At 36.5% G+C, this 15,119-nt stretch overlaps 1 protein-coding gene across 1 annotated transcript in view; it reads right to left on the reverse strand.

Moving 5' to 3' along the window:
• Positions 1-1,228: 1,228 nt before the first annotated feature.
• APLF (aprataxin and PNKP like factor) overlaps positions 1,229-15,119 on the reverse strand; it is an 82,841-nt gene continuing 68,950 nt past the window's right edge. Inside the window, exons 9-10 of the mRNA XM_030877425.3 lie at positions 7,301-7,347; positions 1,229-2,331 (exon numbers count right to left, since the gene is read on the reverse strand). Coding sequence (XP_030733285.1) covers positions 2,129-2,331; positions 7,301-7,347 — 250 coding nt within the window. The 3' untranslated portion in view covers positions 1,229-2,128. The remainder of the gene's footprint in view (positions 2,332-7,300; positions 7,348-15,119) is intronic.

A 15,119-nucleotide genomic window follows, 5' to 3' on the forward strand; every position in this document is an offset into this window, starting at 1 on the left:
ATTTTAGGATATTTTTATCAATTCATAAAGAAAGTCTTCTATGCATCAGGAGTCACGCCCTAGCCCCTCCCTCCTCTAGACCCTGGCAACCACTCATCTACTTTCTGTCTCTATGGATTTGCCTATTTTGGATATTTCATAGAAAAGAGTTTACACAATCTGTGGCCCTTTGTGTCTGTCTCCTTCCACTTACCATAAGGTTTCCAAGGTTTATCCACGCTGTAGCATGTTTCAATCCTTCAGTTCTTTTTTATGGCCAAAAAATATTTGGTTGTCGAGGAAGACCACATTTTGTTTATCCATTCATCAGCTAATGGATATTTAGGTGTCTCCACTTTTTGACTATTACGAATAAAGCGTCTATGGACATTGTGTACAAGTTTTTACGTGGACACGTTTTTAATTCCTTTGGGATAGATCTGTAAGTGGATCAAGAAACACTTTAAGGATTAAGTTAGTGCAAAATGAGAATAAGTTCAAAGAATTTTTTTCACAGGTTTTTCAAGCCCCCAAGACTAAAGGGACATTAGGAAAGAACATTAGTTCCTAAATAACAACAGAGAGAAAATCAGAATAATAGACAATAGAGAAATACTTACCTTTTCCTTGCTGTAATTTAAGTAAATTTTAGTATTATACAATGTCTTGAAAACAAATTTAAAGACACTAAGAAAACAATTATAAATCTGTCTTGCTCTTTCTAGATATACATTTTTAGGTTCTTTTAGAATAGAAAATATTAGTGTTTAACAAGAAAACTTTTGGTTTATGATTTATGATTTCAATACTGTATCTACTGCGTTGTGTACATACCCAAATTAAAGATTCTAAACTATATTTCAAAGATTCTAAGTCATCTAAAATGAAGAGTATTACAGAGCCTAAAGTAGTTTAACAACAGAGATACAGGGAGTTCCCTGGTGGCACAATGGTTGGGAATCCTTCTGCCAGTGTGGGGGACGTGGGTTTGATCCCTGGTCCAGGAAGTTCCCACATGCCACGAGCAACTGGGCCCGTGCGCCACAACTACTGAGCCTGCTCTCTAGAGCCCGCATGCCACAACTACTGAAGCCTGCACACCTAGAGCCTGTGTTCTGCAACAAGAGAAGCCACCTCAATAAGAAGCCTGTGCACCGCAACAGAGTAGCCCCCGCTCGCCACATCTAATGCAGCCAAAATAAATTAATTTTTAAAAAAAGATACACTACATAAAATTGGAGAAGAAGGAGTTTCTTCTTGAAATAAAAGGCCAGCATCTTGAATGCTGGCAGACAACTTGCTACTTTCATCTGAGGATAAAAGAACTAATATCGTTTGAGAAAATTATGGTTAAAAATACTGTCTTTATTCTTAATATAAGGACAGCACATTGAGAGCTAAAATAATCAGGCAGGACTTCAGTTTGTAAAAGAAATGGTCAAATTCTTTGAGTTTTCCTAAATACTTTTAAACTCAGACATACAGTAAATTACAGAGTTGGGACGCAAAATAACATCCCCGACATGGTGGACATTTCTCTTCTACAGTCTAGTTGAATCTATTTGCAGTATCCATTTGGTACTGATTTCCCTGTTTCAAAGAATAAAAGTGGTAAATGAAATTGCAAAGCTCACATCTAGGGTTCTAGAAAAAATAACAGCCATTAGATGATGGCTGTTATTTTTTAAAGCCTGGTTCTGCTCGAAGAATTACTTTTAATAGGAATGAAAGAAGCATGCTTTCCCACTAATTATGCAATCTGCCTGCTTATACTGGAGTAAGTATTCTATATAAAGACAGCATCTTTGGAAAAAAGAAAAGAGACCAATGTTTTGTGCCACCTATGGCTTTTAGTTTTATTATAAACACACGAAGTACATGAAAAATATCAAATTATTTCTTTTTAACTCTCTGTCTGCTTATTATTTCCAGATGCTTTAAATAGGATAGAAAAAGCAAACCAACAAAACAAATTCCATCCACTACACTGAAGGTTGACATTTCAGTGTTTCACTTGTAAAGAGTCAATAGTAAAGTCATAACTATAAAAAGAAGGAAAACAATTATCACTTAAGTGCTTCCGTGGTTCCTGAATTATTTTTCCACAAAGAAATGGTAAATATGAGCCATATATTACTGCAGAGGAGAGTTACTTTTTTCTTTTCATGAACTTTTTCGCTTCTTTCAAAAGCCCTTCCACATCTTCCTTTTCTAGGTCTTCCTGTCCTGGTTCCCAGTCGGAATCTTCATCTGTTGGCTCATATTCTTCTCCCTCATCATCTGTAATGCTGTCATGCAGGTTGTACTCACTGGGTTGGCCAACACTGTCATCTTCATCTGAAATGTTTCTCACTGAAAAACAGTTTAGTACATGACACAACAATTGCCACTCAACCTGGGATTAGAAACATCTAACTGTAAAATATCCTTTTCTGCCAAGAAGAATTAATTTTACTTAATACAAAGCTAACTACTACAAATTTCTAGAAAGGGGGCTAAAGCTCTCATTTGTTATAATTCTAACTTCTTTTTAACATTTGCTTAATTCTAACTTTTCCTACCATGAGGCTCCCAAGACTAAAATGTCCTCTGAGATTCATAATGGTTCCTTAATAATATCATAATCATATTCATGCTACCCTACCTTCCACTGTGGTAGAATGTATTTTTGTCCCAGTTATTCACTGTCGCTCCCTGTGATGTGATTCTATTTACCCACCCCCACTGACATCAGACTTGGCCAAAGAAAAGTGAGTGGAAGTAACAGCTTCCATGGAGAAGCTTTAAGGGCCTTTCTGTGGTTCTGCTATTGCCATTTCCCCTCTGCTAGGAGAACAGTGTGTCCCAGATAGAGGTTGATCCTTCAGCCTGGAGTTGGGATGAGAACACACATGAGACAGAGCCACAGCCAACATGCAGCTACATGCATGTAACATGAAGGAGAAATACACCTATTTATCGTTGTAAGGCACTAAAATTTGAGGACTGTTTGTTTTCGCTGCAAACCTAGCACAATCTGATTGACACACCAGGGTTGTGACCAAATGAGGAAATATAAGCTTCCAAACTTTGGAAAATTTAGCTCATGCTTCAATAAGACTAGGATTACTATGGTAACAGCCATTAGACTTTACAGATTTCTAAATAACATTATAATAGTAGAATTACAATTCTAGAATTCTTCTGTCTCAAAGATCCTTTGACCTCAAATGACCTCAAAGATCCTTTCCAACTCCGAAGTTCTAATTTTAAGGACAAAACAGGAATTTTCATTTTCTCTACAGGAATATGAAATGCAGAGACAGGCTGACAGCTTGACTACTTGAAAGCAGCACAAGAGAAATAAGCTGTCACTTTTTTAAAAAAACTGATGGGTAACACTGTTCTACCATAATAATGAAAAATAACAACCTCTAGAAAAAGTAACAAACTCTTTAACATATTTGAAACAACATGCTATTAACTATTTGGTATTAGGATATGGTAATTTCTGACTTTTCTATTTATGCAGAGGAATTTATAATAACAGAATGACAACTCTGAAGTTTGTATCCAATATTTCCTGTACAATTTAAAATTTCACCATCAAAGTCTTATCCCAAGAACCAAGTCTGCAGAGCTACTGAAGAGTATACTGTGTCACATACATGCTGGAAGATTTTTACATGGAGAAAAAAATCTTTCCAAATTGCTGATTTTCTCCAAATAGTTTTCTGGTAATAGGCAATAATAAGACAGATGTCTCATTACAGCTTAACATCAATAATTCTTCAGGTTTTATTTTCCTTTCTTTTCCAGTATATCTTAGGATTAGTTAGGATATTAATTTTCATTTAAGTGAAAAAATACTTTAGCCCAGCATCTCTAAAGATGAAAGCTTACTACATACTATACGAATAAACATTTTTAAATGCCTCATTTTACTACTAAAGACCAAGCTACTAGTTGGGTATTCATATTTTTAACTTTGGGAAAGCAGTTTGTGCAGGTCTGATCCACTTTATTATACATTAAGTTTATTTCTTTTTTAAAACACCATTGCATTAGTCTTTTATATGTTCCAAAATCTCTCAGGTTTCCTCACAGTAAGCAGCAGTTTACAGAATCTCATTTAAGTTTCACCAACCTTCCTTAATAGCTTTCTTTCTAGATCTTTTAATTTCTACTTCTGAAAAGAAAAAAGTCTACATAAGCACATGTGTGCATACAACTGCAGAACTAGAGAAATAGGAAAATAGTTATCAGTAGGACATTCTAAATTTTGAGTCATGAATGGTACTGATCACCTAGAATCATGACTATCACATAATAATCAAAGCCAGAAAGAATGACTCCAATAATCAGGTAATAAAATGCTAACAACAATTTCTTTCAAATGCTGTCAACAAGCAAGGTAGCTAAGAAAGTTTAAAATAAAATCTTCCTGGCATTGAGCACTCTTGTATTCAATATGTTGTGCTAAAACTGCAGCACTATGAAAAAGTGTGGAAAGTTAGTGAAATTTTAAACCAATTAGTTATACAAGAAGCTTAACAGATGATAGCAGTCAAACCTACAAAAATTGGAATACACTGCATAAACTGTTACATGTATGGAAGAACTTTACAAACTGAAGTGTTTTAGGAGTGCTACAAATCAGAAATTAAATAAGGATTTCATGTAGTTATTCTGTATTATAAAATTCTATAGTATTTGGTATATAGTATATGGGTCTATATTAACTTTTACTGTTTTATTATGTATTTATGATACCCCCACCTCAAATTTAACATGTGTTAAAAAAAAACAACCCACAAACTACCTAGTTCTTCCTCCTGATCTCTATTATCATCTCCAGCCTCCTGATAATCTGTACTTTAATTTTCAGTCGTTCCTATTTCCTTTACCTCACCCCACCCCCCACACCACAACCAATCAGTTGGCAAATCCTATTGACTCTTAGTTCAAAATCTCACTTGTATCCAATCCTATCTTCCTACTCTCATGGTAGCCTAGTTCTGGTCCTTTATTCAACTACCTAACTAATCTCCAGAAGGCTTCCCCTACTCTAATTCAGACTGCTCATCATCAGGGGTAAAATACTGGCTCACCATTGTTTGTCAGTGCACAATACCTCTTTGGTCTAGCTTTCAAGAGCTTCTATAATCTGACTTCAATACACCCCTTTAGTATCATTCACAGTAACTAGAGAGACTCTCCCTGTCAATTAAACTGATCTACCTTCTAACTCCAAACACAACTTTCCATTTTCTACTCAATGTCCTTGACTCATCTATTATTCACTTTATCTGGGATGTCCTATACCCACCCACGCAAAGCTAAGAAACAAAGATAATTGAAATCCTACCATCGTAAAGACCAACTTAAAATTCCCTTATCAAGTCCACCCTGGTAAACCCTGGCAAAAAGTGCTCCACCCCTTTCCTCCAAGATTTTAGAGCATTTCACCCCAAGCATGTAGAGCCAGAGCTGGTTCTCATGTATCTCTGTAACTCTGCTCACTTGGAAGACACATAATAAATGAATAAATGAGTGAATGAGTGTTACATAAATCAGATTAAGATCTTGGGTAATGTTAAACTTTAAAGATTTGGGAAATAAGAAAAACAAGTATGTTAGCATTTTATTTTAGATATCTCTAAATTAAGAAATATGAGACCTCAACATTTAATATTTTAAATACCCCAGACACCTTAATTTATAGGATTTTAGAGTAGGAAGAGATATTCTGACTATATTGCCACATAACAACTCTTGAAAGTACATTAAATATACAAGGCTAAACTGTTACATTAAAATATCATACTTAAAAAAAAAACCACAACTGTCTTTCCAACAAAATAAACAGTTTTTTTTTAAGAAAAGTTAATTGTTCTAAAAATACGTTCTTCATTCAGAAGACACTTCAGTGATAATTCAAAGAGATTTTTCAAAGAAAATTCAGATACTTTTAACTATGCCATATGATGCATATTGTCGGTTTTAGGAAAATGGTTCCTAGTTCTGTAAAGATATACAAATGTGTCAAATGCTCTTTCATGGGGCAGTGCTGAAATCTGTCAATAAAATAGAGTTTTAATCAAATATTATTACATTATTGTTCAAAGGAAAGTTAATTTAACAACCATAAAAGCTATAGCTTGAGATACAGCCCCAATAAAGAAAAGGATAACATATAAACTCCATACCACATTAGCTCAGATAAAGTGATTAAATCTGTATCCACAGTATTAAAGCACTGAAGTGTGTTTCAATAAGAAACAGCAAATAGAATTCCCTTGTGGTGAAATTAATTATTTTTATCACTTGGTTACAAGTTGGCTGTGTTTATACATATACAAAGGCAAGTGGGCATAGCCCGGATAGTACATTTTATTCTCTCACTCTGTGGGCAGAAATACTGGATGCTGAATTGGCCTCTGCATTATATAAATGATATGAAGAAGCCAGAATTTGTTAACGGGAAAAAATATTAGAGTTCAGAAGCAGGGGAAACAGAAGGTAAAACAGACTGATGTAAACAGGAATGACGGTCATTCGATAGTTGCATCTCTGGTGTCTATCTCCCCTTCTTCCCCAAAACTAGCTTCTACTGGGGATCTCTGTGGTTCTGAAGAAAGGGACTCTGAAGAAAGGGACTCTGCCTTGGTTCCAAGGGTGGAACAAACTAATCAGTGGTCACAGTGATTAATTCAAGAATAAGAATGTAACCTAAGCCAGTTTAAAAAAAGTTAATTTTATGATTTTTCCTAGGAATAGCAAGAGTCAAAGTTGTTCTCTCTCTCTCCTTACATATAAACATGGGGAGTTTACCATGTTAAATGGAGTTTAGCCAGTTGAATAAGGATGCATATAGTTCCTTGGTGGGGAGAGGAGCCAGTCTTAGGATAAAAATCACCCCTCTAAAGACAGGATGATGGAAGGAAATTGGGTGTTGGTGAATTATTGACATTATTAATGAGCCAAAGCAACAAATCTTGTCCAATCTAGCCTTGCTTCTGGACTTTTCAGTTATAGAAGTCAATATGATCTCTTTATCATTCAGGCCAGTGTGAGATTTTGTTTTAAGGTACCTGCAAACAAAAGAATCATAACAGATACCAAGGCAACTATATACTGTTGGACAATGATTGTAGAAAACATCTGCTATATAAAAACTCATCAGTTATTAAATCTAAGAAAATTATTAAAATCAGCAATTCAACAAATTCACAGGAGCAGAGATTTTAAAAATTCACAATAACTGGAAACTGTATCTAGGTTTAACAGGAGAATCCATTTGAAGGTTTCATTTGGAGTTTCCTGAAGGAAAATTACTTACCTGGAAATGTACTATGTCTATATTCTATCTTGTGCTGGGGATTCTTCCTTTAAAAAAAAAAAAAGGGGGAAAAAAAGAAAGAAAGCAAATATAAGGTCTAGTTTGACAATCACTGAAAAGGAATAGGACTGTTCAAATTAAACTAGAGCACTCACTAACCTATGAATAAAATTATCAGTAAACCTCTTACTGAAAAGCCTTGTTATTGTTGTTGCTGTTAACTAGAGTCACCATGCTGTACAAAGCATTTGCTTTTTAATTACATTTACTGAGTGCCTACTCCATGCCAGGCATACTTCTAGATGCAAAGACAGAGTGATGAACCAGATAAAGTGCTGCCCTCATGACTGACATTCTACAGAAAAGCAGTATGAGACAAATAAAATATAATACAATATACTGTATCTCTAAACTGTCAATGCCATATATCACATATATAAAGATATGAGGTAAATTAGTATATAAAGTATATAACACAAAATATCAAATTGTGTGTGTGTGTGTGTAATATCTAAAAGGATACTTCTAAGGCTCTTCTAGAATCCAAAGACAAAAGCATGTAAGTCATGTCTCTCCAAAGAATACCAATCAGCTGTTATGAGAAAACAAGAAAGTCAGTTTGCATCGAGAAATTTATAACATATCCCAAAGTCAAACAGAAACTACTGTTTGAATATCTACTTTTGATTATATACATTAATGATCGCTTCTATCATTTCATTAAACAAATGTTTGGGTACACTGTGTATACAACACATTCTCCACAAAGTACAAAACTACCCAGGCAGCAGAACCCCAAAGCGGCAACTGGTTTATCATGATCCACTTGGTGGGTACCTTTCTCTTAGGGGACTGACAAAGAAGAGCCGGGGAGCGCTGACAGTAGACATGTGCTGAGGTATACAGTTCACATGAAGCTGTTGTGAGGATTCAGGAGTAATACACAATAAGTCCTCAGTTTAAGGGCGTAGTAGGCGGTAAGTAATTAATCTTAGCCATTGATTCATTCATCAGTGGTCCAAGTAATAGGCATGGGCCACTTATTACATGCCAGGCTCTGTGTCAGGTGTCAGCAACGTTTCTTATTGCTAATATCTCTTCTTTTGGGGTAACTTCTCCTACGATATGAGCATTAAACACAGTACGAGAGTGCAACCACACAATTAACTGGGGTCATAACTCAATAGTTTTGAAAAGTGGAAAAAAGATTCACCAAAAGATTGTGTGTTTGGGGTAATTAACCCAAATCTGACCTTTTGATGGAAAAGAAACTTCAAAGTTGAAAGAAATAAACTGGATAACTTAAACGTGATGAAGGGAGCTGCAAATGAACAAAGCTGCCATAATGCTTCGTGGGAAGATCTTTCCTTACTGAACATGCTGGCACAGGTCATTAACTTGTTTAATTCAGTCTTTATTAAAGTACAATTAATGTTGGACATCAGGGGAGGTAGAACAGAAAAATGGGGGACATTAATACCAAAGGTATTTTCATCAATAATCTGGATGAAATTGCTGATCCTTTGAGATTGTTTTTGGTAACCTTTTTAAAATCTTTTTTTTTTTATTGTGGTAAAATATACTAGTAACTTTTTATTTTGAAAAAATGTCAAACTACTGAAAAGTGGCAAGATTAGTACACAGAAATTCCATATATCTTCATCAAGATTCTTCAAGTGTTAACATTCTACACAGATGCCTCATTATTATTATTATCTATCTACAGTCATTTGAGATTTAAAGGCTTTTTTCTCCTTCCTTTTAATACATGTTTGCTTCAGGTCCCTAGAAGTCCTAACCTTTTCCTGTTTTGCCCTTAACGGAGCAGGATTATTGAAAAGTTCATTATGGTCTTAATTGTTTGCTACTGGAGCCTCCTTCAAAAGCTGCTTTAGAAACTCTCAAGTAACTAAATGTCAGACTTTAAAAACAAGTATAGAGGGCTTCTCTGGTGGCGCAGTGGTTGAGAGTCCGCCTGCCGATGCAGGGGACACGGGTTCGTGCCCCGGTCCGGGAGGATCCCGCGTGCCGCGGAGCGGCTGGGCCCGTGAGCCATGGCCGCTGAGCCTGCGCGTCCGGAGCCTGTGCTCCGCGACGGGAGAGGCCACAACAGTGAGAAGCCCGCGTACCGCCAAAACCAAAAAAAAACAAACAAAACAAAACAAAACAAACAAGTATAGAAATGAAACCAAGTGAGTTAATGGAGACAAGTACAGTTTGTGTACCAAATACCAGTTAAAAGACTGTGGACATCCACTGGCAGGCTAGCAAGACTGAAAGGAAGAGTAACTTTTTTAAAAGGCCAAATGAAGACACAGTATCAGGATTGACATGTATATATATTAATATGTATAAAATAGATAACCATTGAGAACATGCTGTATAGCACAGGGAACTCTACTTCACTGTACAGTAGAAACTAACACAACATTGTAAAACAACTATACCCCAATTTAAAAAAAAAAGAAACCACGGTGGGGATGGAGGTAATGGTTCAACCCCAAAGTTGCAGAAGGTAAGGTTCCCCATCATCTTGGAACACATACACAGTTGCACTCACATACTCCATTTACATTATCTAACCTCACACACTACCTAGGAAAAGGCAAGCCATTTAAGAATAAACGAATACGGGAAAAAGTTTACCCTGGTATATTGCAAAAAGAGCAGAAATATGTGTTATGAAATTCTGTGCTCAGAAAATTTCAGCTCCATGTGCAGAGTCTCATCTGCCTCAGAGGGGAAAAAGCTGTTTCTCTGAGGTTCTGCTAATAGTTTCCATCCTTTCCTAGGAGAACTTGCTATTTTCATTAAAAGGCAGGTGTTAAGACTGCAATGTAGACCAGAAGAAACTAGCTGAGTTGGTACTTTTCCACATTTAACTTAGAGATCAAACTTCCCATTTAAAACAAAAGTATTAATTAATTAATATCAATAGAGATTCTGCTAGTTAATTCATTGAAAATGAAGAAAAAATATCCTCTGGGACAGGTTCAAAAGTTTCCTGTTTTGGGGTATTTTCAAAAATACTTTATTCTTTCTTGATGCTATAACTCACAGAATAGATAGACTTCAATATGAAAATGAGCCAAAGCAGAAACAAAAATGTATCATCACATTTATGTGCAAAAGCACATACTCAAAAACAAATTTTAGGCATGTTTTCTTTACATAGCAATTTAAATGTAAAGAAGTTAAGTATTCTGAATGTTAAATTATCCTCTCCTTCAAGGTCCCTCCACCTTTATTTGCAGCCCAATCCTTCATTTCTACATTGGGAAAAAAGTTTTTGATTTTTTGCCATTGATAGGCACTTGCTCACAGCCTTTTTTTTTTTAACATCTTTATTGGAGTATAATTGCTTTACAATGGTGTGTTAGTTTCTGCTTTATAACAAAGTGAATCAGTTATACATATACAAATATCCCCATATCTCTTCCCTCTCGCTTCTCCCTCCCTCTCACTCTCCCTATCCCACCCCTCTAGGTGGTCACAAAGCACCGAGCTGATGTCCCTGTGCTATGCGGCTGCTTCCCACTAGCTATCTTTTACATTTGGTAGTGTATATATGTCCATGCCACTCTCTCACTTTGTCCCAGCCAGCTTACCCTTCCCCCTCCCCGTGTCCTCAAGTCCATTCTCTAGTAGGTCTGTGTCTTTATTCCCATCTTGCCCCTAGGTTCTTCATGGCCTTTTTTTTTTAGATTCCATATATATGTGTTAACATACGGTATTTGTTTTTCTCTTTCTGACTTACTTCACTCTGCATGACAGACTCTAGGTCCATCCACCTCTCTACAAATAACTCAATTCCGTTTCTTTTTATGGCTGAGTAATATTCCATTGTATATATGTGCCACATCTTCTTTATCCATTCATCTGTTGATGGACACTTAGGTTGCTTCCATGTCCTGGCTATTGTAAATAGAGCTGCAATGAACATTGTGGTGCATGACTCTTTTTGAATTATGGTTTTCTCAGGGTATATGCCCAGTAGTGGGACTGCTGGGTCGTATAGTAGTTCTATTTTTAGTTTTTTAAGGAATCTCCATACTGCTCACAGCCTTTTTGCCAAGAATATTCTTCTAACTCTACACTGCTTGTCTAAGTACCTTGCGCAGGAAAACAACTCTGATAATTACTGGGAAATATCTCCAGAACATCTCTTGTCCATATCCACCATTTGGTACTTATCACGTAATTTCTTATACTGTCATCTAAATTTTCAACACAAATGTTTGTGTGTGTGTGTGTGTGTGTGTGTATTATCTCATCATCTGTCAAATGAGCTGCTGGAGGTCATGGGTTTTTCTTACATTTTTAAATATCTTTTATAGCACTTACAAGAGTACCTTTTACAAGGTGGCATTCAACTATATTTTTCATAAATTATCTACCTACTACAATATAATCAACTCTTTTCCTTCAAAAAGAGGGTTTTTTTAAATTGAGCTTTACATGAGTTTCCAAAATGATGAAATATTTTCTATTTTCCTATTTAAGAGGAAAAAAGACCCTTGTTTTTGCTACCTATACTATTATTTCTTAAGAAAATGATTGTTGAAAAGAGCTTGAAAGAATCATTTGTGGGACTTCCTTGGTGGCGCAGTGGTTAAGAATCCACCTGCCAATGCAAGGGACATGGGTTCGATCCCTGGTCCGGGAAGATCCCACATGCCGCAGAGCAACTAGACCCGTGTACTACAACTACCGAGCCAGCGCTCTAGAGCCCACATGCCACAACTATTGAGCCTTCGCTCTAGAGCCCGTGCTCCACAACAAGAGAAGCTGCCGCAATGAGAAGCCCGCGCACCACAATGAAGAGTAGTAGGCCCCGTTCCCCACAACTAGAGAAAGCCTGTGCACAGCAAAGAAGACCCAACGGAGCCAAATAAATAAAATTAAATTAAATAAAATAAAAATGCCAATCTTTAAAAAAAAAAAAACATTTGCAATAAAATTTTCATTGGCTGGTACAAAACACGATTTCTAATAACTTCTAGACTGATGAGTTTTCTTACATTAACGTTCTTTTTTTTTTTTTTTTTTGGAAATTGTAATCCATGGATCATGATGTTTTCAGAAATCTATCCTTTGAAAGGCAGTTTTTCTGTTGGATATAAGCCAAAGAATGCCTATTCTCATTAGGCTGAAAAGAATGTCTATGTGCTGAAATTGCTCTGCATTCACACCTACAAAGTTAATAATCAAAGTGCTCATGGAAGCTTTTTACACAAACCTAGGACTGAAATATGTTAGAATTTCCTGCCATTAACAATTCATATTACTTCCCCAGGAAACAATGAAAATCCGACAACCATATTAAGCAGACACCACTGCAATCAGGTTCCTGAGATACTGACTGCTCAGCATCATAGGACACTTAGCTCTAGTCAATCAATCACTCCAGTTAACGGGAACACAGAGTGTGTCCTTCACAAACGCTTAAGAGGCAGATGCCACTGTGACTTGGACCAGTTCTCATCTGGCTTGTTAAACTTTAGATCACCAGCATTATGTTGTGGAAGGGGTTCAGGTTTCGAGATCAGAAGAACCGAGTCTGAATTCAAACTACAGTTTACTGGTTATGTGATTCAGGGCAAGTCCCGTGATCAAGTCTCCACTTCCTCATCTGTAAAGCAGCGAAAATACTGCCTACCTCACACAGGGTTGTTTGAAGCATTAAATGAAGTGACGTGCATAAACATTTGTAGGCCATTAAGCATTTTACAGGTGTCAACTATTTTTATAGAAACATAAATCAATTTTACTTTAAGATAGCCAACAGGGCTTCCCTGGTGGCGCAGTGGTTGAGAATCTGCCTGCTGATGCAGGGGACACGGGTTCAAGCCCTGGTCTGGGAAGATCCCACATGCTGCGGAGCAACTAGGCCCGTGAGCCACAACTACTGAGCCTGCACGTCTGGAACTTGTGCTCTGCAACAAGAGAGGCCGCGACAGTGAGAGGCCTGCGCACCGCAATGGAGAGCGGTCCCCGCTCGCTGCAACTAGAGAAAGCCCGCGTGTAGAAACGAAGACCCAACACAGCCATAAATAAATTTAAAAAAAAAAAAAAGATAGCCAACAATGTCTAAAAATTCTATATGCCAGTAAAAGTAATTGCCAACTAATACTAGAAAGCTGAATCTTTCCTTCAATAATACATATAATTATTATTGTTGAATATTTCCCCAATTGCATTTCACATATTTATAGAATATTTTATAACATTTGCCCATGCATATCCTATTTTTAAAAATAAGTTATTAATAATAAAGCAGAAAGTCTTTTTCATATAACCCTGGGTTAAGGCTAAGTGGCAATACTGTACAGCTCTTTGGGGACATATGAACACCTGAAATAACTTTCAAGGACAATGCAAAATTCCACCCAGGACTTTTTCCTAATAATGAATGGAAATACTTAGAATTCATTCATAAAAGATTTACATCAACCTTTTCCACAAATAGCATTTTCTGTAACTCAGCAGGCCTCAAAATCCTGTTTTTGGACTTTTTTTAAATCTTTGGGTTCTAAAGATAGACGTATACACCCATAACTACACCAGGTTTTTATGAGCTGTTATATTTTAAAATATACATTTTCGAAAGCATTTCTGGTGTTAATGATATAGACACATGAATAACAAATACATATCTGAAGGAAGAACACTCAGTAAGAGAAAATAAAAAATGTCTTCAAATTTGCCATGGCCGTAGGGTATTTGGAAAAACAAAGATTTGTATAGCTCAAGGAGAATGAGGGAGAAGGAAAAGAAGTCCTGAATGAAGTCAGAGAAGAACTTGTAAGCCATGGAAAAGAGTTTTGTGGGAGGCTATCGGATGATTCTGAGTAAGAAATCAACATGATATGACTTATTTTTAGAGAACTGCTCTGGCTGCTGTGTGGAAAATGAACTATTAAGGGGCAAGAAAAGAAACAAGGATATCAGTTAAGAAGCTACTGCGGTACACCAGGTCAGAGATGACGGTGGTTATGACTAAGACGACTGAAGTAGAGGAAGTAGGAAATGGTCAGGTTCTTAATGTATTTAAAGGTTGAAATGGCAAGAACTGCTGATGGATTGAATGCGTGATGTGAAGAAAAGAGAAGAATCAAGGGCATGTCTTGGTTTGGGGCCTAAACACTATGTGAATGGTGAAGTCATTTACAAAGGTGGAGAACACTTGGGAAAGAGTTGTTTTCATGACCAAAATCAAGAGGTCTGTTTCTGATGTAAGTTTGACCTATTTTACAACCAAGTGCAGGCATTTAAACATTTGAGTCTGAAGCCATTACCCTGAATTAGCTCACCTAGGGAATAAACAGAACAGAGAAGGGAAAGGATCAAAGAACTGAACCCTGAGGCTCAGCAATAATTACAGGTGGGAAAAAGGAGACAGCAAAGGCGGCTAAGGAAGAGTAGCCATGAATGTAACTGATCTGACTTTATGAATATGACTATATTTCTCTCTGTTCTAGATTTCCCCACTATTGAATGGAGGCCCCCAGAGCACAAATGATCCAACCTTCTTGTTTTCATGAGGAACTGAAGCCTAGGAAAATCAAACGACATTGAAAGTTTTGCTACAGAACTGGCATAACCATAACTAGAACCTAAGTCTGCTGATTTCAAAACCCATTCTCTCTCCATCATAAAGAGCTACCTAAAGATTAACTAGGCAGTAACAAGAACAGAATAATATTTATTTTTGTTTACTTCCAAAAATTTGATAACTTAATACCAAACCTACCACTCAAAATTTTAAAATGAACCTAAAGTACTGTTTTACATCAACTTCTATAAAACTGACTAGTAT

The sequence above is a fragment of the Globicephala melas genome, chromosome 12 (assembly GCF_963455315.2).
Source record: "Globicephala melas chromosome 12, mGloMel1.2, whole genome shotgun sequence".
Taxonomy (NCBI): domain Eukaryota; kingdom Metazoa; phylum Chordata; class Mammalia; order Artiodactyla; family Delphinidae; genus Globicephala; species Globicephala melas.